This window comes from Perognathus longimembris, chromosome 20 (assembly GCF_023159225.1).
Source record: "Perognathus longimembris pacificus isolate PPM17 chromosome 20, ASM2315922v1, whole genome shotgun sequence".
Lineage (NCBI taxonomy): Eukaryota > Metazoa > Chordata > Mammalia > Rodentia > Heteromyidae > Perognathus > Perognathus longimembris.
Window position 1 is genome coordinate 17965200 of NC_063180.1, and position 26481 is coordinate 17991680.

Sequence of the window (26481 nt, forward strand, 5' to 3'; positions counted from 1 at the left end):
TTGGAGCTTCAACATGGCGGCGGCGGCGTCCGTAGTGGCGGCGGCGGGAGAGAGCTGAGGGCGGTGAGAGGGCGCCGAGTTCGGATCCGAGCAGCCAGGCCGCGAGCGACTACGGCTCCGAGCCGGTAGGCTAGGCGGTCTTTCGGGGGTGCTTTGGGGGTGAGATGGGAATGGAAGTGGGCGATGTTTTACGAGGAAGGGGGCGGGGCCGGGGTCAAAGGTCACCCGCGGAGAGTAGGGTCGCGCGTTGGGGGGGGAATCAAAACTGAGAGGGGGCGTTCAGAGGTCAGGGGGCGTGGCGAAGGCGCGTGCGAAGTTTGAAACTTGAAGTGGGGGCGCCTCGGAAGAGGGGGGGGGATCGTATTGAAACTCTAAAAAGAAAAGGAGGGACCCTCCAGGTGAACTACTTTTTAGTGAAGAGCTTGCCCTCGCTGGGGTTAGAGGTCACCGCCGGGAAGACCGCGGGCCCCGAGGTTCATAAAGGCGGAGGAGACTGAATGGGGTTGAGGTTGTCTTTTAAAGGGGGCTCAGAGATGGGCGTGGCTTAGAGGGTCCAAAGGTAAGGTGAACACTCTGGCCTGGGGACAGGGGTCCCAAAAGTCCTACGCACGGTGGCAAACTCAGTGCTGCCTCGGTGCTGGATTCTTATCCCGGTATTCATTTACCTTTCCTGCCGTTTATCTGTTTGTGTATATTTGTCTGTTTCCTTGTTGGTGCTATTTCTGGGGCTTGAACTCAGGGCCCTGGAGCTCGCCTTGAGCTTTTGTGCCCAAGACTAGGGCCCTGCCACTTGAGCCACAGCCCCACTTCCGGGTTTTGGGGGTGGTGGATTGGAGATAAGAGTCTCGGGGACTTTTCCTGCCAGGGCTGGCTTTTGAATTGTGACCGTCAGATCTCAGCCCTCCTGAGTAGCTAGCATGACAGACCGGAGCCATCTGGGCCCGGCTTAACCCTCCCATTTATTACACTGGCTGAGCCTAGTCTGGGCCTAGACAGCTGGGAAGGAAGGCACCGTGAATCTGGGGGGCAGTTCATGTTTAGCAAGGCCTGGTGCTGTGCCGGGGCACCCCCGTGTACCCATGATCTTTGCAAATGGAGGGAACTTGCCCACTTTCCAGATGGAAACATGAAAGGCTAAACGGGTGGGGAGGTGCCTAGCTGCCTTATGGTCCTGTTCCTGGAAGCAGCTGAGGCCTTGGGCCACTCCCTGGGCAAGTACTGTGTCTGACCTCCTGGCAAGGGTGTGATCTGGGAGGGGAGGTTTCTCTGACTTGCTGGAGTTGAGTGTTGGTGGGTGGCCCTAAGTCCCAGACACCCCAGTGCAGCAAAGTTGCTGCGTACTGTCTGTTCTTAAAAGCACTGAACCTGAGCTCTCTCCCTGTGGTCTTCAATTGCTCCCACCTGCCTCTCCCAGGGTGGCTTCTCAACTTTTCCACTCTTTGCTTAGGCCTCCCTCTAGGGTTTTGACCTTCCTGTCCTGGAGGTCTGGAATCCTGCCCCACACATTCTCTTTCCCTCCTTCCTCCTCTGCTAGTGCTGGCATCTACCAGCCCTCCTGCCTAGCTCCCCTGAGGACTCTCCCACTGTGGGCTGGCCAACCCTGTGCTGGGTAGTTGGGGTGCATATTTTCACCTTCTCTCCTTGAATGTGGGTGCTCCTGTAGACTCCTGACTGCAGGATACTCTGGGGGGAGGGGCTATTGGCACTGTGCTTGGGGAGTGGGGACCCACACAAGTCTCCCCTCTGGGCCCCCAGCCAATGACCCCAGCCACATCTCCTCCAGTGGTGATAGGGGCTGGAGAGGGCCCACACTCTGCCTGTCCCTGCTCAGTTCTGAGTCCCTGGAGAAGGTTGTAAAGTCTGTGGTGGGAGGGGTGTCCAGGCAGAGGGGAGGTGAGTGGAGATGGGGGATTGATCAGAGTTGAGGACTGGCAGCAGCAGTCTGTAGCGTGAGAGAGCCACAGCAGCCCCCTTGCTAAGTGGGAGGGTGCAGAGGGTAGAGGGCTTGGCTGAAGCCCAGCCTGCAGTGGGTGCTGCTGCATGCCTCCCCCTTTCCTGCAGCAATCCCACCCTCACCCTGGCAGGGTCAGGCAACTGGGGAGATGGCCCAGCTCCGCACCTTCCTGTGCCAGCTTGACACAGATCGGAGAGAACTGACTGGCTTTGCCTCAGGAGACCCAGGCTCAGCTGCCTGCCTTGCCACCATCAGCTTAGGGCTTCAGCTGGAGATTTATTGGCCAGTTCTTCCTTCTGTACAATTCTAGTGGTGAAGAACGTCCTAGAACATGTTGTGGGCATCAAGCAGCTCAGACCTAGAACAAGGGTGCTATGTATAACTTAGAGCCTGGAGCCCTTCCTGTGGGAGTGGGGGGCTTGACCTCACCATCCCCTCCCTGCATCCACTGCTGCTTCCCTTTACAGAGCAATGGTGTCACTGTCCCAGCGTCGTTCTGAGCTCTGGGCCTGGGTGCTGTCCATGAGCTCCTTTAGCTCAAGGCACTCTACCACTTCGAGCCACAGCTCCACTTTTGGTGGAGTTAAGAATTCCATGACTCTCCTGCCTGGGTTGGCTTCAACCCACAATCCTCAGATCTCAGCCTCCTGAGTAGCTCGAATGACAGGTGTGAGCCACTGGTTCCTGGCTGAGGATTTCCTTTTGGGTCTTACAGGAGTCACCCATTCACCTTTTGGTGGCCATTCAGGTGTTCCCCTTGGGGCTGTCATGAATGTGCTTCCCTGTGTATGGGGCTAGTCTGGCTTGGGATTCTCCTTGCAGTAGAAATGCTAGACCTTGGCTTTTCCCACGCAGTCACGTCCATGTGGCCTTGGGCACTGCCTGAAGCGTCCCTGCCTTGGTCAGTGTGTGGCTTAGAGATCACCCCACCAGGCCAGTGGGAAACTATCTTCACGTGACTGCCTTAGCTGGAGATTCCCACCAAGACCTACACAGAGGCAGGACCTGAGCCCCAGTTACTTTATTATGGCTGTCCTCACATGGTTTGATAGCAGTGTCTCTTCCTGTCCCTAGCCTCTTACTCCAAATTCTGTTTGTATAAAAGCTCCCTGTGGGCCTGCTGGACATGGGGAGTCTCTGTGTGTCTCTATGTGTGTCACTTGGTTCCTCAGGGCCGCCCTCCCGCGTGGTCTGTGCCTCCTGGCCAACCTGACTTCCTGGCCAGACGCTCTTGGTCACAGGGGTGTCCCCAGCAGCTGTTTGTCCCATCTCCTGAGCCCCAGATGCTTCCAGCAGGAAGCCATCCCCTTCCAGGCTCTGGCCAGCCAGCCAGGGAAATGGGGGACCCTTCCCACCCCAACTACACATCTGGGGCCAGGGTTTATTGTCTGTCACTGGCTTGGCCCACAGGAAGGTCAAAAGGGAAGTCCCCCAGGTCCCAGGGGAGCCAGCAATCCTGCCACAGAAGACAGGAGCCACACGCATGGCCTCCTGGGACCTTCTGGTCCTGCCCTGCCCTGCCTGGCTTTGCTCGCCCCTACCCCGGGGGGAGGGACTTTTCTCAGCCTGCTCCCCAGCCTGGAACCCCAAAGAAGAGATGGCTCTGTGGTGAGCTCTTGGGATCACTGAACTTGGGGACCCCCTTGGCCTTGGGCCTAGGCTGCACCTGTGGAATGAAATGTCAGAGTGTCTATGGATTGTGGATCGGGACCAGCTGTTGCTGACCTCATTTCTCTTGCTGCACTTCCTTTGAACAAGACACGTGTGACTGCACATGAGGGGACTGCCCGGTCCCCTCCAGCTCTTCCTTCTGTCCTGCAGGCCTGCCCCTCCCTTCTGTCCCCAGGCCAGCAGAGTCTCCCCTTCCACCTTCCCACCAGCTTTGCCCTAAGCCCTCTGAGGCTTCATCCTGAAGTTCTGGGACTCCACACACCGTGGGTGTGCCCTGGGATGAGCATGTGCACCCATGGCCTCCTCCCGTGCCGGCCTGCTGAGGAACAGGGCTATAGTGTGGGGGTGTGGGCCCAGGGTCTGCACCCTGTCCCCACCTGGTCATGCAGTGGTTGTTGTGTGTCTGGGTGCTTTCTATGCCTGAGCATTTTCCTTTCAACCCCGAAATAGCCAGTAACCTCGTGGGGACTCTTAAGCCAGGCCCTCCTTGCTCCCTCTGGAGCTCCTAAGCAGCCTTACAGAGTGGGGGAACTGGGGGACACCACCTTGGTGTCCTCATCTGTAAAAGAGTGACAGTGACAGCACTTCCTTGCTGGTGTGGTGAGCACACCTTTAATCCTGGCACTGAGGCAGGAGGATCACAGGTTCTAGGCCATCTAGTGAGAGTGAGACCCTGTGTCAAAAAGCGAAAAGTAACTGCTTTCTCACAGAGTGGTTTGGAGGATAGAAATGTAATTTCAAAATGCAGCATGAAACACTGTTAGCTGCTAATTTGGGGATTTACTGTTACTCTGGATATGTTTTTGTTTTGGGTGTTTTTGTTGTTTGTTTGTTTTTTTTTGCCAGCCCTGGGGCTTGAACTCAGGGCCTGAGCTTCTTTTGTTCAGGGCTAGCACGCTACCACTTGAGCCACAGCACCACTTGAGGCTTTTTCTGTGTATGTGGTACTGAGGAACTGAAGCCAGGGCTTCATGCATGCTAGGTAAGCACTCTACCACTAAGCCACCTTCCCAGCCCCTAGGTACTGTTGACAGGCAGGTTCTAGGTGCTTTCTGCAAACCAGCCCAGTGCCCTTCCCACCAACCCCAGGACAGGGGTCCCCATCATCTCGTGTCTCTATAGGGCAGGAAATAGACCTGGGAGATCCCCCTGGGCCACCTGGCCAGCAGCGATGACCCTCAAAACCAGGACCTCTGGCTCCTGAAGGCTGCAGCCCTTCCCCCTGATTCTCCCCAGCCCACACCTGGCAGGGGGGCCCAACTATGGTCCCAGAGTCCCTGAGCTCCTGATAAAGCACCATTGTGTGCCTTCCCGTTTCCTGCCCCAGCCCAGTGTTGCCTCTCCCACACCAGGGAACGCAGCCTGCCGTCCTGACTAGGAGTGCTGCCAGGGCCTCCCCTGCACCCACAACCATGCAGTGAGGAGGCTGCTGCCCCCACGCATCCCCGTCTCCACGGCGGCCTGGCCCCCCATCACCTACACCACATTCAGAATCCCATGGCTTTTTTTTTTTTTTTTTTGTCAGTTGGGCTTGAACTCCGGGCCTGGGCGCTGTCCCTGAGCTCCTTCACTCAAGGCTAGCGCTCTACCACTTTGAGCCACAGTTCCACTTCTGGTTTTCTGGTGGTTCACTGGAGATGAGTCTCATGGACTTCCTTGCTTGTGTTGGCTTTAAACCACAATCCTCAGATCTTAGCCTCGTGAGTAGCTAGGGTGACAGGCCTGAGCCACCAGCGCTCGGCCCCACAGCTTTGGAAGAGCGTGTGGCAAGCACCTGTGGTGGAGTGGCAGCCACTCCATGTAGGAGCCATTCTGTGGCCTTGATGGCCATTTTGTCCCCATTTTGCCACCTGATGTGCATCCCAGAATTTCCCAGTGCCCCTTGACTGCTTGCATATGTGAGATGGGTGTTCCAGGCCTTGGTAGTGCCATATCAGTAAGCACTGGGAAGCTGCGGGGTTCAGGGGCACTGCCCACGTGAGGCATGGGGGCACCAAAGGCCACTGGCCTAGCGTGGAAGGAGGGGTGGGCATGGAGGCCCAGGTAGTTGCCCCTCATAGTGAGTTGAAGGAAGACTTCTGTCTGTGTTGGGGTCTCAACAGTCACCTGGGGAGGCCCTTGTGCTCTGCCCCTCACCCCCCATTTCCCACACATGGATGCGGCCTTTTGTGACCTCAGGAGATGCTGCTTGGAGGCAGAGGCCTGCGGTGACCTGTGGCCTGTTTTCTGGACACATGATCCTCTTCAGGCAGATGAATAGGGCACTAATTGAGAGTGTGCGCGTGTCGGCCGGTGCTCGGTGCCCTGCATAGCGTGCTCTGTCCCCACCCAGGCCCGGGCCACAGCCCAGTCCTCCCTGGAGCAGTCACATCTCCGACCCACTTCCCCACCCTGGAGTGGAGCAGCTGGGAACCCTTCCCAGGGCTCTCCTCCCCCTGGGCTGCCCACCCTCTCTTGCTGTTTTGTGTTGTTTTTTTTTTCCTCCCCTACCTGTCCTGGGGCTTTTACTCGGGGCCTGGGTGCTGTCCCTGAGCTCTTTTGCTCAAAGTGAGTGCTCTACCATGTTGCGTGACAGTGCCACTTCTGGTTTTCTGGTGGTTCACTGAAGATAAGAGTTTCCTGGACTTTCCAGCCCTGGCTGGCTTTGAACTTTGATCCTCAGATCTCAGCCTCCTGAGTAGCTAGGATTGCAGGCAAGAGTCATGTTTGCCAGCCTCTCTGGGTGTTGATCCTGTTTTCCCTGTGGGCCTGTGGTAGGAGACACTCATTTGGTAATTTGTCTTTTCCCGTCTTAAAGTGTCTTTCAGTGCTCAAGGAATTGATTTTTAAGATAGCCAGAGCTGTTGCTCATTTCCTTAGTTTCTGCTTTTCCTGGTTGGCCTTGTTTTTAGTGTGTGCAAGGCAGATGTCTCCACATTGGCTTGGGCTCCTGTCATCCAGGCACAATTTAACACTGGCTGGCCCTCCCGCCCAGCAACGGGTCTGTGTATGCCCTCATTCCTTCCCTTCCTAAGTGTCCTCTCGCTGGTCCTTCAGTGTTCTTGGCCATTCCATTCTTGGCCTTGGCCTAGTTGCTGTCTGTGTGCCGCCCTCCCCCAAAGCCCCCAACCAGTGAAGGTGATGTGTTTCTGTTTATTTGGATTTTCTCCAGTGTTTCTAAGAAAAATGCCTCCCAGTCAGGTGCCAGTAGCTCACACTATAATCCTAGCTTCTCAGGAGGCTGAGATCTAGAGGATTGTGGTTCAAAGCCAGCCCAGGCAGGAATGTCTGTAAGATGAGACTCTTATCTCCAGTGAACCACCAGAAAGCCAAAGTGGAGGTGTGGATCAAGTGGTAGAGTGCTAACCTTGAGTGAAAAAGCTAAAGGACAGCACCCAGACCTTGAGTTCAATCAAGCCCCAGTACTAGCACAGAGAGAGACAGAGAGAAAAAGAGGGTATATGTGTGCTTGCATCATTAGCCTAAGTCTTGCCCACTGCACCTCCTGTTGGCTTTGTTTGGGGAGGCCTGAGGCAACAGGGGGTCTCCATGCCTGCTCCCCAGGTTTGGCCTTGTGGAGTGAGGACCTTCCATTCCCTGCTCCTCCCAGGCGCTGCCTGGGCTCCCTGGGCTCCAGCAGAGGGTGGGCGGGCGGGCTGCCCAGAGTGGAGGCTGTAATTTTCCTGCAATTTCAAGGGCTAATTAAAGGTTTTCCTTGACTAATCAGCTTACGGTTTAATTATCAGGGACCAAGCTCAGGGGTGCGGGAAGCAGCTCTGCTGGTGTCTCCCTGCCATGTGGCAGGAAGGAATCCAGCAGCCCGTGGTGGAGCTAGGATGGGGGGGATCCCCATCCCACATCTTCTTGGTGCTGAGTGTGCTTCACCTGGCCCCTGTGGGCCCTGGCTACCATCACAGACCCCCAGGCTGGGGCCTGTAGTTGGGGACCCTGAGGGCTGAGAGCTGCTGCATTGCGGGGGGGTGCAAGCAGGGGGGGCCCTGAGCCAGGCTGGAGGTCTTTCCTGCATGTAGGGGTTGCTGGCCGGGCCCTGGCTGGACCTGGATGGGTTTCTGGGAGTTTACAGGGGTCAGGGGAGATGACCAGAGATGGCCGTGCCAGGCCGGGCTTCATTCCTTGCATTCTTTCGTAGGCCCCAGACTCCAGTGGCCCTAGGTGGGGGAGGGTAGGCCATGTGGACAGCATTCCCCACTCCCCCACGCCTCTGGCCTGGATCTGTGGTCACCTGTCAGCCATCCTGGATGGCCTGGGCTTTCCCGCTCCTCCTCCTGGCAGAAGCTTCTGGCTTTCTGTTTTAGGGAGGGGTTCACAGAAGTGGAGGAGATGGCTTGTGGTAGCCAGGCAGGTAGCCCCAGCCCCTCCACAGGCTCCAGAGGACAGTCACCCAGTGCTGGTCACCACTTCCGGTTGCATGGTGGACAATACCTGCTGGCCGGTACTTGAATGCCAGGAGGGCTGTGCTGAAGATGGGGACCTAGGGCTGCTGCCAGGGGAGCGGGCTGGTAGCTAGGAGATGCTGCATCCCCTCCCCGGCCCTCTGTGGGGACAGCTCCAGTCTAGCTTCCTGTCTCATCTCAAGCTAGGCCCTGAGCATCAGCGTCCAGGCCCCCACGGGGAGCACAAGAATTATGACCGAGGCAGCCATGCTGCTGTGGTGACACCGTGAGGTCCCCTGCTACTGCCATAACTTCAGGGTGCCGGAGAAGTAGGCTGCGCTCAGAACAGCTCGCTGGGCTCCCCAGGGCCAACCACCCCAAGTTCGGGACTCCTTTTACAAAATGGAAATGTTTACCCAGACTCAAAACAATGGCCTCCTGCCTCCCCAGGTCGCCCACTTAGCAGGAGGTAGCAGTCGTGACCAAGTTTCATTGCTGTACCCCTGAGTCCCCTCATCCCTGATTATCTCAAAACAAGCCCTGAACACCCTGTTTTATTTATTTACTTATTTAGGTTGGTACCAGGGCTTCAACTCAGGGCCTTGCAGTTTCTCTCAGCTTGGTTGCTCACCTCTGGTACTCTACCACTTGAACCATGCCTCCATGCCAGCATTTTTCTGGTTATTTTGGAGACAGAGTTCCATAGGCTTTCCTAGCCTGGGCTAGTTTTGAACTGTGAGTCTCAGATGTCAGCCTCCTGAGTAGCTAGGATTACAGGTGTGAGCCACTGGCACCAGATTCAGATGGTTCTAAATCCCCTTTTCATTACCAGATTTGAGTCTAGGCTAGGTCTGCCCATGGTGCTTGGTTGGAAGGCCTGTTTTGTTTTGTCCCAGGCAGTTTTGTGCTCCTGTGTCCCATGGTGCTGTTTCTGGGGACTGGGACTGGGTCAGAACCCCAAATGGTGTGGGCTTAGCTTAGATGAGGTGGGGGGGGTGCTTCGACTGGGCGGTCCTGTTTGTTTAGTGTGTGTGTGCCTGTTGTCTGTGCAGCTGTCTGATGGACAGGGAGAATAATAGTTGTTAAGTTAAAGACTCAGAATAGATTAAAAAGAAGCTGAAGCCACTCCCTGTGGGGCTGGCGCCTAGATACCGCAGGAGGGCCCTGGCCAAGCTACCCAGCTGAGCCAGCGTGGTGTGGTGGGGGGGCAGCTTTCTAGCCCCCCCTCGCCCTCCCCCTTCCTTTTTTTTTTTTTTTTTTTTTTGGCCAGTCCTGGGCCTTGGACTTAGGGCCTGAGCACTGTCCCTGGCTTCCTTTTTGCTCAAGGCTAGCACTCTGCCACTTGAGCCACAGCGCCACTTCTGGCCGTTTTCTGTATATGTGGTGCTGGGGAATCAAACCCAGGGCCTCATGTATACGAGGCAGGCTCTCTCGCCACTAGGCCATATCCCCAGCCCTCCCCCTTCCTCTTAACTTCCCTCCTCCAGGGCTTGATAGTGACCTAGGTCTAGCCCCAGGCAGGATCCTCCCCCCTGCTCCCCATCCCTTCTGGCACCCAGGACACCAACCAGGACCCATGCAGGAGGGAGTGGATGGGGCTAGGGCAGGGGGCCTTCCTCCCCCCTGCCCTGCCAGCCTTTACAGAGCAGTGACTATCCAAGATGCCACGCAGCTCGGCCACCAAGTCCATGGCCTGGACATGTGGCCTCCCCACCCCGGCCAAGAAGCCTGGAAGAGTGGGAGGCCCTGGCTTTGCCTGGGAAATCTGGGAGGGCTTCCTAGAGGAAGAGCCTGCTGGGCCGAGGCCTGAGAGTGGAGCCAAGGTCGTTGGAGTTGGTGCCCCTGGAGAAGGAACAGAATGGCAGGGTCAAGGACTCCCAAGTTGGGAATGGGTGTGGCATTTTCATGGAGGAACAGAATTTTCAGTCAATGTACAACTTTTGTGCTCACTGCACATCCTTTTATAAAAACTGTGTGACATCAGGCGGGGGAGGGGGTGCCTCTTTCACCCAATTTCTCCCAGTGGTAACATTGTACAAAGCTGGGTGGGGGGGCAGGATGCCAACCTTGATCAGGGGAGACAAAGCTCCATCTGAGCTCCCTCCACACTCCCAGCCACTTGCCGTCCAGGCCCCGCCTTCCAGTTCTGTGTCCCGACTGCTGGGTGAGCGAGTGGATGGGAAATGAGTCAGTGTGGAGACGGGGTGGAGGTAAGTGGGACACCATCTCCCGTGGCCTTGCCGTGGACCTCTGATGGCTCCAGCTGTTCAGAGGTTTCGCTGTTTAGCTCCTCTCTGTCTGCGCCCACATCTGTGCCTGTGCCCACGAGCTGCTCCTGCCTTCTTCCTAACTGGGTTGTTGCTTCGTGCAGCTCTGAGGTGGTGCTGTATCCTGGGGTCAGGGCCTTTGCTGGCCCTGCACCAGCTGGCATTTCTTCCCCTCCGTAGCTCCTCATCCTCTGAAGGGGGACTGTGTACAAACCCTTTTCATTTTGATGAGGTTGTTTATTTTTTATTTTTCCTAGAGTGGTACCAGGATTTGAACTCTGGGCCTACTTGCCAGGCCGGTGTTCTACCACTTGAGCCATGCCTCCAGCTCATTTTTGGTTTATTTTTCAGATAAGGTTTCACGTTTTTTACCTAGAGCCAGCCTTGGACTATAAACTTCCTACCTGTGCTTTCTGTATAGCTGGAATTACAAGTGGCATCATCACAATGGCTTCTTGGTTTTGATGAGGTCTCCCCAATTACATACACACACACACACACACACACACACGCACACGCACACTCATGTCTCAGAACCCCACACCTCCCAATCTTCACCTCCCAAGCAGCTGTAAGGTTTTCTTTTGTGGGTTGTGCTTTTGAAGTCAAGTTGAACCCTGTGGCTTCTGTTAGATTTTGAAGATAATTTCCTGTGTGTTTTGTTTCTCTGAAAGTTGTATGGATGTACATTTAAGTCCGTGATCAGTTGTGAGCTAGTGTATATCAAGTGTCGGGTGTAGATGAAGGATCATTTGGGTTTGGTCCTGCATGTGGATGTCTTCTTGTCCTAGCATGTTGGTTAAATGGTGCCTTTCTTCCCCCGACTTCCCTCTGCCTCTTTGTCAAGAATCTGCCCTGCCACGCATCAGCAGCTTAGACCTGTCATTCTAGCTACTCAGGAGGCTAAGATCTGAGGATCGCAGTTCAAAACCAGCTTGGTCAGGAAAGCCCTTGCATGAGACTCTTATCCAGTTAAGAGAGTAAAGTATCAGTCTTGAGCAAAAAAGCTAAGGGACGGTGCCTAGGCCCGGAGTTCAAGCCCCAGTACCAGCACAAAAACAAGGAATCAGTGCCTTGAGACACCAACCATATCGCACTTCATTACGATGGTTACAGTCAAACACAAAACATAGTCCGGTGTCGTCCTGCACTCCTGTACCTCCATCTGTATAGGAAGCTTAGATAGAAAGATGGTGATCCAAGTTCTGCCCCAAGCACAAGGGGAAACCATCTGGAAAGTAACCTAGAAACAAAAAGGGCTAGGAACATGGCTCAAGCGTAGGGTGCTTGCCTAGCAAGTGTGAGCCCTTGAATTCAAATCCCAGTACCACCAGAATAGAAAAGATAAGGTCAAACATAGACTTACTCATGATCAGCAGCTCCAGCCTAGGTATGCTCCCACCACAGAAACAGGTATTTGCACCCCAGTTCATAAAGGATTGTTTACCACAGCCAGAGGTGGGCAGACCCAGTGATCAGCAGTTGAACTATGGCATATTTTGGGGCCCTAAAAAAGGATGACATTTGGAAGATGCTGTCATTATTTGGTAGTGAGACAAGGCAAGGCGGCCACAGGGCGAAGCTCCTTCAGCTCAGGTCAGCAGTGGTGGTGGACCGGAGGGAGGGGGACAGTGGGAGGCTCCTGCTGGGGGCTGCAGCCGACGCACAAGCTCAGATTAGGTTCACAAAGGTCCGCCTGAGCCAGCAGAAAGTGGTCCCAGAAGGGGGCCTGTGACGGCCTTGTACCAGTGGGTGCCAGGCTGACCAAGTGAGAATGTGATTCGTCCGATCGCAGCCTAGGCCAAGGGGCCCGAGCTCCTGTCTGCAGAGATGGGGGAGACAGACAGGGGTGGGGTGTGCTGGCCTGGGACTGAGGAGAGCCCAATGGAAGAGGGACACTTGCGTTCTCCACAGAGAGGCCTAGGCCCCAGTCAGATGGTAGATGCCCCACCTTGTCCTCTGGGTCCAGGGCCCTGGCACATGACTGCAAGGCAGCCATGGGTCAGATCAGGGTGCTTAGAAGAGTCACAAGATTACACACAGACACACACGCTTCTAAATTATGATTAGATACAGTTAAAGTATCACCTGAGGATCTGGGAATATGGCCTAGTGGTAGAGTGCTTGCCTCACATACATGAAGCCCTGGCTTCGATTCCTCAGCACCACATAAACAGAAAAAGCCAAAGTGGCGCTGTGGCTCAAGTGGTAGAGCGCGAGCGCTAGCCTCGAGCAAAAAAGCCAGGGACAGTGCTCAGGCCCCAGGACTGGCAAAAAAAAAAAGAAGAAGAAGAAGAAGAAGCCTCACCTAACACAGCGTATCACATAGTGACCATTGCAGAGGAAAGCCCAAGTGCCTCTACATGAGGAACAGGAGCCACCTCTCCCTGCACCCCAAAAGCTCCTGGACCCCTGCCCACCTCTGGATGTATCTCTCACAGCCTTCTGTCCCTGGCACTTTACCTAAGTATTCCTAGGCTGTGTTGGGTACTGAAGTGTTTTCCCCACCCCCATCATGTGAGGCTGAGTCTAGTTGTGAAGGCCAGGGCCTCCGGAGTGCTAGGACTCCAGAGTGCAGCGCAAGCCAGGCTCTTAGCACCTCTCCCTCCAGGAGCCATCCTCAGTGGATGATTATCTGTCTGGTTTCCAATCTGCTGTGGTTCATGGTTCACCGTGCTGCCTGGAGTGAACCTTCTAGGGGTCCGGCACAGCTTGCTGGTGTTTGCACCTCAGAAAGCCCTTGCTAGGTCCCCAGGGTGTCTTCCACTCTCCTGGATGCTGCCGCCGGCAGTGTGGGAGAGCCAGGGAGCCTGTGGGGTGCTGCTGCTGGCTGGGTCTCAGGAGGGAGGACCTCTCATGCCTTGTAGGGGAGCCTCCAGGAATGGGGGGCAGCACTGTTCTGGCCAGCCGGGGTATCCTGCCTTGGCCTGAATTAAGCAAAGGGCAAATGAATCTGCCCCCTCTCCTGGGACAAGCTGGGGAGTCCAATCCTAACCCTCCCTTCAGCACAAACCGGCCCAGCTGGTTTGGGGAGGCCACCCACCTGGTGGCTGCCTGGCACCCGGCCCCTGCAGGGCAGGACTGGCCAGAGATCTGCTCTTGGCCCTTGGCTGGGCGCCTGCTGTAGGAGTAGCACGGCAGGAGGAAGGGAACTGGGACTGGATGATGGCCCAGGGAAGAGCCAATGAATGGGGAGTGGGGGCCGGCCCAGAGGAGGTGCGCAACCCAGCCTGGGCTCCTGAGCAGGCAGGTGCCCAGGTGGAGCTTCTCAGCCCTGGGAAGATAGGACAAGTGCATGTGCGCACACGTGCACACGCACAGAGGCACACAAAAACCTGCTGGGGAAGTGGGATCTGGAGGGAGCTGGGGAGAGGGGAGGCCCGGCTGTCCTTTGTCCTGCTCCTGATGGCCATCCTCAAACTCAGAGCAGCTCCTTAGGGCCCTGCCTGGGAATCTCAGCTCCTCACCTCCCTATAGGCCCTGGGCAAGTCACACAGCCTCCCTAGCCTCCCTGTGCAGGACAGCAGTGAGGCCCGGGCCCTACTCCTCCCTCAGCAGGGTCAGCTACCGCATCAGCAGCAGCGCAGTGTGGCACCCAGACGTCCCGCCTCCCTCCCCATCTCCATTCTCCCCTTTCATCCCACCCCCCCCCCGCCAGCCCTTGCTGCCTTTCCAGCCCCCTTCCACATCTAAGAGTGCCCCCATCCTGCCTCCCCTGGAGGGTTCCTGGCCACAGCTGTGGCCACGTGGCTGTCTCCAGCTTGCCCTGCCTCCCACTCTGCCTGGGCCCTCTGCTGCCTGTGGGTGGTGCCAGGGCAAGGGCTGGGCTCAGTGCTGCCAGGCAGCCCCGGTGCCAAGCTAGCAGCCTCCTAGAAGGGCCCTGGGGCCTCAGGCCCTGCCCTCCCAGTTGGAGGCCACTGTCCCCCAATGCCCTCGGAGGGCGGCCTGGGCAGTGGAAGAGGATGGTGGAGATGAGCCAAGAGGAGCGGAGAGGACCGGGCAGGGGTCAGTCTTGCTGCCTATCCACTGGGGCCAGTGGGAACCAGGAGATGGGCTACCCCTTTTCTGGGGCCAGGGTGTGCCCAGATCCTGCTGAGGTTTGGCCAGAGTGAGGGCAGGCCCATGAGCCTCGGGGCCCACCTGGTGCTGAGTTCTGCTGGGCCCTGGCCTGCTGAGCTGAGCTTCCATGCCTTCCTCTAGGTAGCCCTCATGTTGACTATCTATTTTTTTAATTTACATTTGGTTCCTTTTTTGTCAGTTATGGAGCTTGAACTCAGGGCCTAGGCACTGTCCCTGATCTTTTACACTTCCCACTTGAGCCCCAGCGCCACAGTGATAGGTGTGTAGGTCCAATTCTCAGCACGTGCGTGCGGCAGCCGCCCAGTGTCCACGGGAGGGTGAAGTGGATCTCAAGAGTGTGACTTCTTGGAGCTTGTGGCCTATGTGTGCCCACAGGACTGTGAAGCCTCTCTGGCCTCACACTGCACCCGCCCACACCTCCCCGCAAGCGGGGGCTCCAGCCTTTGAACACCAGCCTCCACTGAGCGCCTCCTGTGGGGACGGACTGTGGGGGCAGCAGGCTGCTGCTGCTGGAGGGAAGCTGGGTTGCTGTGGACTGGAGCCAGGGCCAGGGCTGGCTGCATACGGCTGGGCAGATGAGACACTATATCGTCCCTCGGCCACACTCCCCCCCTCAGTCCCCAACCTATGTTCTTGGGGACTCCCCAGCCTGAAGGAAGTAAGATGCGCGGAAGGACTGCCTGGCCAACTTTCCCACTTGTGTTCATTCGTTCATGCATTCATTTGTCCCGTTCCCATCCCCCCACCCCCCTCCCCGGCAGCAGCAGTAGTGACACAGGCAGTGAGCCTGTAGTGAGGCCCCAGCCCAGGCCTCTCTGAGTTGCTCCTTTGCTCCTCCAAACATCCCTGAAAAGCAGGGACTGTCTGTACCCACAGCTTGCAGGTGAAACCCTGCAGCCCAGAGAGGCTCATCCGCGTGGTGAGGCCCCACATCTGGGAATGGCAAAGCTGGCACTAGGGTGTGGGCTGTCTTGAGCCCCTGCGAGGGCTTGGCCCTGAGCAGCAGTGGGGCCAACCAGAAGGCTGCAAGCACTCGGAGGTTGGGGGCAGTAGGCACTCAGCTGCCGAAGAAATGGAGAGAAGAAGGTGGGGTTCGGGGTGCTCCCCTAGCTTTCCCCATGCCCACTGCTGCTCCTCACACCTGACCACCATCGCACTGGAAGTCCCCCAATGTGAGCTCTACAGGACCGGGTGCCAGCCCGCCAGCCATCCCAGCTGGGCAGCCACCACTGCGCTGTTCTGAGTAGATTGGAGAGGGGGTACAGGGGTCCCTGGAGGGGTCCCGAGGAGGCTCTGGAGAGCTGGGGGTGGTGAGGTTGACGAGAGTGGAGGTGCTCAAGCAGGCAGTGGGGACGCTGTGGGCTGCGAAGGCGAGCTAGACTGCCCTCTGTGGGCAGAGCCCAGCCCTGGAGGGTGGGGATAGACTGAGGCAGAGAGATTGTTAAAGACCCTGGTGAGGAGAAGTGGGGACCTATGGCTGTGGCCTTGAGGACAGGCAGGGGACACGGAGCACTTGGTCATTGGCATGCACCAGGCCCTCCGCGCCTGCCTCAGAGCCTGTGGGTGGGGTTGCACATGCACACATGTGTGTGCACACACATTCTCTTCACCCTGTCCCAGGGCTGACTCCTGGGGGCGTGGAGGGGGCCTTCTGTTGTCATGAAGGTCACAGGGAAGAATATGTGGGTACAGGAGCAGGTGGCTAGGAGGATCCAGCATTGCAGCCAATAGGGTTCATAAGATGATTACAAATTAAATAAGCTTTTTTATTATTATTATTTTGGCAGTACTGGGTGGTTTTTTTTTTTTTTAATGCCATCTGCTGAGCTGGTGTTCTTTTACTGGACTCACAACCTCCTTTTCCTCCTCTGTCCCTGCTGGGGTCCTTAGGCTACTCTGCCTCTAGGTCCCTCCTCAGGGGGGTGTCTGGGAGCAGGAGCAGCACATAGAGAGACTAATGGATTATCCTCAAGGGTGCTCCCAGGGCTGAGAAGTACTGTAGGTATTGGGGTACATCAGGGAGCAGAAGGGGCAAGCATCCCTGGTTTGTGGGGCTGACCCTCCAGGGCAGAGGCAGACATTCCTGTGGCATCTGTACCCCAATGTGGGTGGTGTGATCAATGTGGGTGGTGGGAGGGGCCAGAGGCTAGGGGAGGGAGAGGATAGGCAGATCCCATCCCACAGGCCCCCTGGGCAGAGGAGGCTAAGGACTTCACCTTAGGTGTTTGCAGGACACCTCCAGGGCCAGCTCCGTATTACCTTCATGAGCCTCAGTTTCCACATCTGTGAGACGGTTCAGGGTGACCAGTGCCCCAGGGCAAGCAGGGGGCCTCTGCACTCCATGTGGACACTGGTCCCCTCGGGAGGCCCCTCCCACTCCCTGTGGTGGCCAGGACAGTGTTGGCACTGGAGCTGCGCCAGGGAGCCCAGCAGCCACAAGCACTGGTTCTCCAATGTTCTGGGACAGCCCATCGTGCCAAGGGCCTGCAGAAAAGTTGCCTACACAGCTCTAGATCAGGAGTCGCCACCTGTGGAGGCCGGCCAGGCCAGATAGGAGGGGCAGGGGCATGGGGGGGGGCAGGGCAGTGGCCAGGACCGGCCTTGGAGAAGAGAGTAATGTAGACAGAGCCGCCTCCCTGGCCACAGTCCTCAGGCAGGATGGACAGGTGAGAGTGCCCTGCTCCCAGTCCTGCCAGCCTCTTACTGGCACAGGCTCAGGTGCCGTGATCAGGGTCAGTGCAGGGCCTCTACCCCCTGGCCACCCCACCACCCTTAGCTCCATTTTGCTGGTCTGTAATGTGGCTTGCAGGGGCCTCTTCCTATTAGGGCTGGACCACAGAGCAAGCGGGATGCCAGACAGTGCTGAGGAGAGGGGGCACCCAGGAGGTGTGCAGCCCCTGCTGGCATTGAGTGCAGTGTCCTTGGTGGTCCTGAGCCTGGCCTATAGTGCCTTGTTCTGTGTGACTCCAGCTATAGTCATCCCTGTCTTTAACAGAGGGGAAACTGAGGCACAGAGTTGCTTGGTCAGGCCATGTATTGCACGCTCTGGTATGGGCTGGGTTGGGCCATCTCACTTAAGGGATGTCGAAGTGAGGTTGCACAGCCCCCCTCCTCCCTGCTCCCTCCCCTCCCCCTTGCCTGACAGTGAAGCTCTGAGCTGGCTGCAGCTGGGTGGGGCCCTGCCCGGTCACTATAAACATGGCCAGTTCCTCTGTTTGTCCTGCCCTCTGTACAGTGCCCAGAGGAAAGGGGTGGCCCAGCAAATATCCGTAGGTGTGCCCCTCTGCCACTTCCCCTGTTCAGGGGTGGTGGGGGGGACTCTGCATAGGAGGATGGAGGGGGGAGGAGGGGAACAGTCTTGCTCACCTCCATCCCTTCCCCTCCCCCCTCAGGCTCTGCACTCCCCTCTGGGGATATGAGTGGTCTCTACTCTTGCCAGCTGCCTTAGGGCTTTGGGGAGGGGGCACTGAGAGGCTAAGCCAAGAATTCAAGGCTGGGAGGTCACAGTGCACAGGGCTCTTAGCAAGACCACATGGAGGAAAGGGGCTCCCTTGAGGTTTGGGGATGACCACCAGAGCTGGAACTAGAAAGATGAGGATCCCAGGGCAGATGAGGGCTGCAGGAATGGCTGCCTGAGACCCCAATGCAGAAGCCAAGGGTGCCTGGCCCGCCTGGCTGCCTCAGCCCACATTCAGCAACCCAGGCAAGCAGAGGAGCAGGTGGGGAGAGCCCTGGGCAGGCCGCTCGGCCTCCTGGCCTCCTGGGGCCCGTTGAGACAGGCTGGCTGCCTGCCCCCACCCACCTCCTACTGAACCACAGCTGCCAAACCAGTTCCTAGGCTGGCACCCTGCCCTGTCCCTGGTCCTTCCTCCACGCTGGGTACTCCCCTCCTGAGCTGCTCCCTCGACCTCCCTGCGGACAGCTCTGCCTGCCCCTCCTGTGGACACCCCCCAGCTCAGAGCCTGTGCAGGTCTCCATGGGTGGTCCTGGCACCCGCCAGCAGATGGCCGGGCACAGGGGCCTGATGGAGAGTTACAAACACACACCATCTCATCCTGCTTCACAGATGACTGAGCCACAGCCCCAAGAGGCGACGCCACCCGCGCGAGGGCGCCCATAGCCCACCAGCTTCCCATCAGGTGTGTGAGACAGGAACTGCAGGGTGGCATGCCAGGGTGGGGCTTTTTGTTGTTTCTGCTTTTAATTCAATTTGTGGACCAAGCAAGGAAGCCATGCTTTCCAGCAAAGTGATTCGAAACAGGTGTTTTTAGAACAGGGCCCCAAAGGGTCCGTGGGGCAGCATGCCCACCCACCTCCCTTTACTACCCCTTCCTCACCGTGTGCCACAGGCCACAGAAAATGCAGGGGCACCCCACTCCCAGGCCATTGTTTCTGGGGCTCCCTGTGGGTGCCACTGGCAGCTCCCCCTGCAGCCCTTTGCCTCTTATCCCCCTTACCTGAGCATTCACATGAGCTGAGCTGGCATGTTCTCAGTGCCCCGCTGAAGACCCAAAAATTGGGGAATGTGGCGGTGCAGACTCCCGATGGCCGTGTCACTAGCCATTGGTGGAGGAGTAAACGGGTGGCATCCCCAGCCTACATCAGTTCGGGGGGGTGGGTGTGGCTGCCTGGCAGAACCCCTTTCCTGAGTGCTCAGTATGCCAGGCCTCACTTGTGCCAGTACTGGACTCCACCAGTTAAGCAAGCTCTAAGAGTGACGTGGCAGAGAGCTGAGGACTTGGGATGGTTCTTCTGGGCTGGTCAGGATATTTGTCAGAGGATTGAAGGAAGGGGGAAGGAGGGAATGGGAGGCTCTGGAGGTGGTTCTGGGCAAAAACCTTGGGGTATACAGGCTGATCAGATGTGAGGCAGAGATGGGGGCAGGGGCTGTGTGGGGTCTTGAACATAGGGGCTCTGAGTCAGGGAGGGCTATGGCCTCATGTCCTGGCCTTGCTGCTCAGGAGGACCCAGAGCGTGGGCTCAGGCTAGGGAGGAGGCTGCTGCCCCCTAGTGGCCCAGCTGGGGAGGTTGGTGGGGACCAGGACTGGGTGGGTGTAGGCCATTCTTCACCCAGCCCTTAACCCTGTCCCTGCTGTGATTCTTCCACAGGCTCAGGCCGGCAGGAGCCCCGGCCCTGGCAGGAGCAATGTTTGGGAAGAGGAAGAAGCGGGTGGAAATCTCAGCACCATCCAACTTTGAGCATCGCGTGCACACGGGCTTCGACCAGCATGAGCAGAAGTTCACGGGCCTGCCCCGCCAGTGGCAGAGCCTGATTGAGGAGTCAGCCCGGCGGCCCAAACCTCTCATCGACCCGGCCTGTATCACTTCCATCCAGCCTGGGGCCCCCAAGGTGCGCTGCCACGCCCATGCAACCCCCCCACCCCCCCTAGCCTGCTTTTCGCCCTTGCACCTGACCTCACACCTCCACCCCCCAGCTGCCTCCAGGGAAATTGTGAGAGTTACTGTAGTTCCTGGTACCCAGATGTGGCCTCCAGCCAGGCAGGCCCAGGGGCAGGTGCCTGCCGGAGGGCAGCCAGCTTCATCCCCAGTGGGTAGAATAGGTAGGCCTATTGGTCATCAGGCTCAGTGCCCAGGCAGGCCTGCGGCTGACTCATCCTCTCCTGCTGCCAGCCTAGGGTCAGCCAGGTAACCACAGCCAGTGCCCAGTGTCGGCCTGACACCCCCCCACCACCACCACAGGGTGATCTGAGTCCCCTGGTCTCTGCACCTTGCTTAAAAGCAAGTCTTCAGCCAGGCGCTAGTGGCTCATGCCTGTCATCCTAGCTACTCAGGAGGCTGAGATTTGAGGATCATGGTTCAAAGCCAGCCTGGGCAGGAAAGTCCATGAGACTCTTATCTCCAATAACCACCAGAAAATTGGAAGTGGCATCGTGGCTCAAGTGGTAGAGAGCTAGCCTTGAGTTGAAGAAGAGCTCAAGGACAGCGCCCAGGCCCAGAGTTTAAGCCCCACGACCTACCAAAAAAAAAAAAAAAAAAAAGCAAGTCTTCATGTCCAGTTGGATAATTTAAGCCCCACAGTGGGCTCTGTGGGTGGGTGCTGGCCATCAGGATCCACACTCCCCAGGGGGCTCTGGGGCCTTGGGTCCCTGGCAGCAGGTGGTACTCTTGCGCTATCTGTCCCTGCCCTGCTCCCCAGGAGGAAGGGCTCTGTCAGAGGCCACACCAAGGGGCCTGTAGGGCTGGCGCTGGCCTCAGGCTCGAGACTCATGGCCAGGACTCTCTCCAGTTTCTCATGGCCCTCTGACCCAAGTCCTAGTGCCAAAGCCTGCACCTGTGTCCCGTCTGTCTGGCTTTCCTGAGCTCTCTCAGCAAGGCTAAGCTTCCAAGAGAAGCAGGGGCAGCCAGGTCTGGGGGTGGCTGGGGTGCTCTCCCACCTGAGCCACTCCTCCAGTAGGGTACTGACACTTAGACTGGGTGGTCAGCAGAGCCCCAGGATGGGGGATGCCAGCTGGGTGCACAGCCTTGGTCTTAAGGAGTAGTAGACAAAAGCTTTGGGACCAAGGCCCTTCTCACTCTGTACCCCACTCTCAGCCTCCAGGGGATCAGGGATTGTGGTTTGGGGGTTAACAACCTTGGCAGCCTGTAGGGGAAGAGTATTGAGCCCAGCCCAACCTAGCGGCCTGTAATTTGCGGCTCTCTAGGGCTGATTACAGACTGCACTGGCCTCTCCCTCCCTCCCGCAGGCCTAACTTCCCCAGTCTGGGGAGCTAGTGAAAGATGGGGTGCACATCAAGGATGCCACTCAGGCTGCTGAGCCTGCTCCTTCAGCTCCCATAGTCACAGCTGAGTTCCGGGAGAGGGGGGCTGCAGGGCCCCTGGTCCCTCCCTGTCCCCTGCCATTCACCCCACCATTCACCCATGGCATTGCTTCATTCCGTCTTTGTCTTGTCTCTGTGTGTACGTGTGTGTGTCGTTCTGTCTCCATGCCGGATGCACGTCCTGTGCCCCCCTCCTTGCCTGGCCCCCACCCTGCCTTGCCCCGGCCCCCAGACCATCGTGCGAGGCAGCAAAGGTGCCAAGGATGGGGCTCTCACGCTGCTGCTTGACGAGTTTGAGAACATGTCGGTGACACGCTCCAACTCCCTGCGGAGAGACAGCCCACCACCCCCTGCCCGTGCCCGCCAGGAAAACGGGGTGCCAGAAGAGCAAGGGCCCCCAGCCAGGAGGGCCCCAGAGAAGGCTGGAGGCCGAGGCCGGGCCCCTGGGCGCAGCGAGGCGGGTGGCGGCAGTGGTGACAGGCGGAGGGGGGCCCCGGAGAAGAGGCCCAAGTCTTCCAGGGAGAGCCCGGCAGGACCCCAGGAGTCCTCCCGGGACAAACGCCCCCTCTCTGGGCCCGACGTCAGCACCCCCCAACCTGCGGGCCTGGCCAGTGGGGCGAAGCTGGCAGCTGGCAGGCCCTTTAACACATACCCACGGGCCGACACGGACCACCCGCCCCGGGGTGCCCAGGTAACCCAGCCCTACTGCAAGATGCCCTGGTCCCCTGTTTGTTCCCTCCCCCCCCCACCAGTTCCCCCCTCCCCTCCCCCCCTCCCCTCCCCCCCCTCCCCGCCCATCATTGCTCATCCTAGCCACCCATGTGTCTGTCCCGCAGCCCTGGAGGAGCTGGCCTGGCCTGCCACTCACAACTACCTCTCTTCCCTTTCAGGGAGAGCCACACACCATGGCCCCTAATGGGCCATCCGTGGGGGGTCTGGCCGCCCCGCCATCTTCCCGGCCTCCCACCCGAGCCCATGGTGCCCCCAGCCCTGGTGTGCTGGGCCCCCACGCCTCTGAGCCTCAGCTGGCCCCTCCAGCCCGTGCCCTTGCTGCTCCTGCTGCACCCCCTGCCCCTGGCCCCCCTGGGCCCCGCTCCCCCCAGCGGGAGCCCCAGCGAGTGTCCCATGAGCAGTTCCGGGCTGCCCTGCAGCTGGTGGTGGACCCGGGGGACCCACGCTCCTACCTGGACAACTTCATCAAGATCGGCGAGGGCTCCACGGGCATTGTGTGCATCGCCACCGTGCGCAGCTCGGGCAAGCTGGTGGCCGTCAAGAAGATGGACCTGCGCAAGCAGCAGCGGCGGGAGCTGCTCTTCAATGAGGTGCACCCCCACCCCACCAGGCATGCCTGGCCCTCTAGGTCCTCACACACACACACTTCCATCAGGCCTACCCACTCCCCTTCACCTCCTGGCCTAGGTCCGCTCTTGGAGTCCCTGGTCATTCCCCACGCCACAGCCAAGAATTGCATGGCCCTTCTCTATCCCACCCTTCCAACTTCCAGGCCCTGGCTCTGGCCCCCAGGGGTGTGGGTGTGAGGTCTCCCTCCTGCGATGCTGGAGGCTCTGGGCAAGGCCAGCTCCTGCCTCCTGGCCTCTGCACTGCCCCAGCCTGGACCCTAGAAGCAAGTGACCCAGTAGTCCCCAGGCCTTTCCTTTCTAGGCCTTGTACCTGGACTTCACACGCACGTGTGCACATACAACCACAACTACTTGCCCTCTCCCTGGGCCCTGACCTTCCTTAGATACCACCAGAGACCTGCCAGGACTGGACAGGATGGCAAAGGGTACACGCCCTAGAATGGAAGTGTCAGCTTCAAGCTGGCTACTGGCTTTTGGTGGCAGCAGGCAGCAAGGTACAGACCCTGGGGCTGTGGTGAGGGCCATGGCTAACCCCTCCCTCCCCCACCCAGGTGGTGATCATGAGGGACCACCGGCACGAGAATGTGGTGGAGATGTACAACAGCTACCTGGTGGGGGATGAGCTCTGGGTAGTGATGGAGTTCCTGGAGGGAGGTGCCCTCACGGACATCGTCACCCACACCAGGTACGCATGCGTGCGCTCTCCCAGCCTCACCCAAGCCCCAGAGGCCAGTCTATGGGGCTGCCATTGACTTCCTAGGCCTCAGTCCCCCCAAGGCGGAGCTGTGTCCACTCACCCCGGGCAGGAGCCCATGTGCCCAGTCCTTCCCTCACATGCAGGATGAATGAGGAGCAGATTGCTGCCGTGTGCCTGGCCGTGCTGCAGGCCCTGTCTGTGCTCCATGCCCAGGGTGTCATCCATCGGGACATCAAGAGTGACTCCATCCTGCTGACCCACGATGGCAGGGTGGGTACCAAGTCCAGGTTCGGGCTAGAGAGGACAGTCCAGGGTCTCAGGCCCAGGCCAATAGGGGCCAGACTATTCCTGGACACTGAGGGGACAGGCATGGGCCCACAGCCACATGCTGGCCCGCCAAGCAGCCAGCATGGAGTCATAGCTGAACTGAGGTGTCCGAAACACATTCCATGGTTGTGACTTGTGTCCCCGAGGCCCACTGTGCTCTCAGATGTTGGAGCCTCCCTCCTTCCCCCAGCAGCGCCTCCCCAGCTCAGGGCAGCCCAAGAAAGAATTCTGTTCCAGCAGTCTAAGGCAAGTCCAAGATTGCCTGCAGGTTTGTGGGGAACAGCCGTGGAATTGCATGTGCCCAGGTGGGTGTTTTCTGGGGGCAAGAGGATTCGTAGACCCACGAGTAGTCTCAAAGGCCCATAGCTCCAGCCAAGGTGTAAATCCTTGGTTCTGGGGACCCGGATGTTTCTAAGACAGGTGTGCACTCATTCTCACACACGCATGTGCACGTGCACACCTCTCGGTCAGGGCTGTGTGCCTCTCAGACCTGTGAGCAGAACGCACTTCTCTAAGGCAGCCGTGAAATGCAGCCGCCCTAGGACACGGGCCCTCCGAGCCAGGCCCACCCCTGTCCTCGCCAGGGCTCCGGGGGCAGCCCCTGCACTGCCCGCATGTCAGGCTCCAGAACCCAGCTCAGATCTTAGCACAGTGGAGCCACTGTGGCCAAGGCCAAGCTGGCAGGTAGGCAGACACCCGGCTTGGCCTTGCCCAAACCACTGCCTCTGACCCGCCACCTCTGCCCAACCCCAGGTGAAGCTGTCAGACTTCGGGTTCTGCGCCCAGGTGAGCAAGGAGGTGCCACGGAGGAAGTCACTGGTTGGCACGCCCTATTGGATGGCCCCGGAGCTCATCTCCCGCCTTCCCTATGGGCCAGAGGTGAGCTCAGCGGTGGCCCAGCTATGCTGCTGGCAGCGGGAACAGCTGGCATATGGGGAAGGGGCCTGTCTCATGGGAAGGAGGTAGGGCGCATGCGTGTGCGCCATGTTCATCTCTCCATTTGTTACTAATTGAATACTGGCTTGAAGAAAACTATGAAAGCTAGTTACGACCAAAGGAGCCAGTGACTGTGGCTTACACCTGTAACTACAGCTACACAGGAGGCTGAGACCTGAAAGACCAGGGTTCAAAGCCAATCCAGGCAGAAAAGTCCACAAGAAACACACACACACACACACACACACACACACACACACACACACACAAAATCCGAAGGTGCCGAGTTCCTAAACTGTGAAGCTGGGGGACCAGACATCAGACAGCCCTCTCTGTGCACACCAGTGTCCTCGTGTTAGCTTGACTTCTTGTGGGCACACAGCCAGCCCCTGGCAGGGGGACATCTCCCATCGCATGACCTCCACTGGTATCCTAGATATTTTGGCCAAAATCCCCAGGCCTAGCCTGGTTGGCTCAGCATAGGTCACGTCCACCTTTCTGAATCAACCTCTATGTCCCAGTTGCTGATTGGGCAGCCTGGGTCATAGCCCACCTATGGGAGGGGTTTCACCAGAGGAAGCCTGAGCCTGGTTAGCTGGGGGTTCTGTGGAGGGTGTGGCCAGTTGGGCACCTAGACTGTATTCTAGGCCCCATACTCATGGGGGCCTGGCCGTGCCTCCCCCCTACTCCAGGTGGACATCTGGTCGCTGGGGGTAATGGTGATTGAGATGGTGGATGGGGAGCCCCCCTACTTCAATGAGCCACCCCTCAAAGCCATGAAGATGATCCGGGACAACCTGCCACCCCGACTGAAGAACCTGCACAAGGTGGGCCTCCTGGCGGGGAGGGTGCGTAGCACGTGACACGCGTGGGCAGTGTTCTCCTGCTGGTGGTTTCCTGAACAGTGCCCCTGAGCCCGTTTCCTCCCTCAGGTGTCCCCATCCCTGAAGGGCTTCCTGGACCGCCTGCTGGTGCGGGACCCAGCCCAGCGGGCCACGGCTGCTGAGCTGCTCAAGCACCCGTTCCTGACCAAGGCAGGGCCGCCTGCCAGCATCGTGCCCCTCATGCGCCAGCACCGCACTAGATGAGGCCCACGTGGCCTGAACCAAAGAGCCCGTGGGCTGCCCTGTGTCCACTGTGCGCCCTGACGGCGGAGGCTGCCCACCAGACACCTGGGCACACGCTGCCCGCCACGCTGGACCTCTGGGGCCTCAGATGATAAGGGGGTCTTGTGGAAGCAACTGAGGCTTCCAGGACCCCAGCCTCCAGGCCAGCCCCTCCCGGTGCTCCGTCCAGGGAGAAGGCGGCCCCAGCACTGGAGACCTGCAGTGGGGGAGCTGGGGCAGAGACCCCTGGAAGAAAGGGTGTCATGTGCCTGTGTGTGTGTGCGTGTGCGCATGTATACATGCGTGTGTCCTCACACACTGAAAGTCTAGCTACTTTGTCCTCAGCCTGCAAGTGGCAATCTTAGACCTTCCCCGGCCCCCTCCCCCTGAGCCATTGTGGGGGGTCAATCATGAATGTCTGAAGAGTGGCCTTTCCCCAGATCCCTGGCCCCCTTTTCTGTCACTGGAGGGGGCAATGGGGTCTCTGCAGAAGTGACTTCTGCACCACACGCCTCCGTTTTCTAGAAGTCTATTTATATTGTCATTTTATAACACTAGCGCTGGCCCCGGCCGGGCCAGGCCAGGCGGCGCTGTCCTGTGAGCGGCCCAGGACAGATCCGGATCCGTGGCTGCTCTGCCCCGTCCCCTCCCCTCCCCTCCCCTCCCCTCCCTTGTTAGTTTTACAATTAAAACATTTTCTTGTTGGTGTGTGTGCTGTGTAGACACCTCTGCCCGGCCATCTTGGGTGGGAAATGGAGGACCACATTCTGGTAGCCCAGCTTTATGTAGCATCCCAGCCCTTTGCGCTGACTCTTGCCATGGATCCCGGCCCTCCCCGCCCCGGCCTGTCCCACCTGTGTGCCTGGGCATAGGGTCCCCTGAACCATTAGGAGCATACAGCCTCCTTAATGCAGGGAATGCTGCTCCTCA

General features: G+C 58.4%; 1 protein-coding gene across 4 annotated transcripts; it reads left to right on the top strand.

Annotated features, from left to right (window-relative positions):
* Positions 1-26206, top strand: Pak4 (p21 (RAC1) activated kinase 4). Of its 4 annotated transcripts, XM_048369442.1 has the most exons (10): positions 13-125; positions 18412-18484; positions 19455-19695; positions 21357-21815; positions 22015-22446; positions 23037-23170; positions 23326-23452; positions 24263-24388; positions 25138-25272; positions 25378-26206. In XM_048369442.1, the coding sequence occupies exons 3-10, from the start codon at positions 19492-19494 to the stop codon at positions 25531-25533; spliced, it is 1773 nt and encodes a 590-aa protein (XP_048225399.1). In that variant the 5' UTR covers positions 13-125; positions 18412-18484; positions 19455-19491; the 3' UTR covers positions 25534-26206. The 4 variants fall into 4 exon arrangements, with proteins under 4 accessions (XP_048225400.1, XP_048225399.1, XP_048225397.1 ...); XM_048369443.1 differs by lacking the exon at positions 19455-19695 and having other exon boundaries at positions 1-125; positions 18412-18441; positions 21468-21815; XM_048369440.1 differs by lacking the exon at positions 18412-18484.
* Positions 26207-26481: the final 275 nt, after the last annotated feature.

Coding starts and splice junctions, on each gene's coding strand:
- Pak4 (XM_048369442.1), top strand. CDS start 19,492: ATGTTTGGGAAGAGGAAGAAGCGGGTGGAAATCTCAGCACCATCCAAC. Junction 23,171..23,325: donor GACATCGTCACCCACACCAG/GTACGCATGCGT, acceptor CCTCACATGCAG/GATGAATGAGGAGCAGATTG. Junction 24,389..25,137: donor GCCTTCCCTATGGGCCAGAG/GTGAGCTCAGCG, acceptor CCCCTACTCCAG/GTGGACATCTGGTCGCTGGG.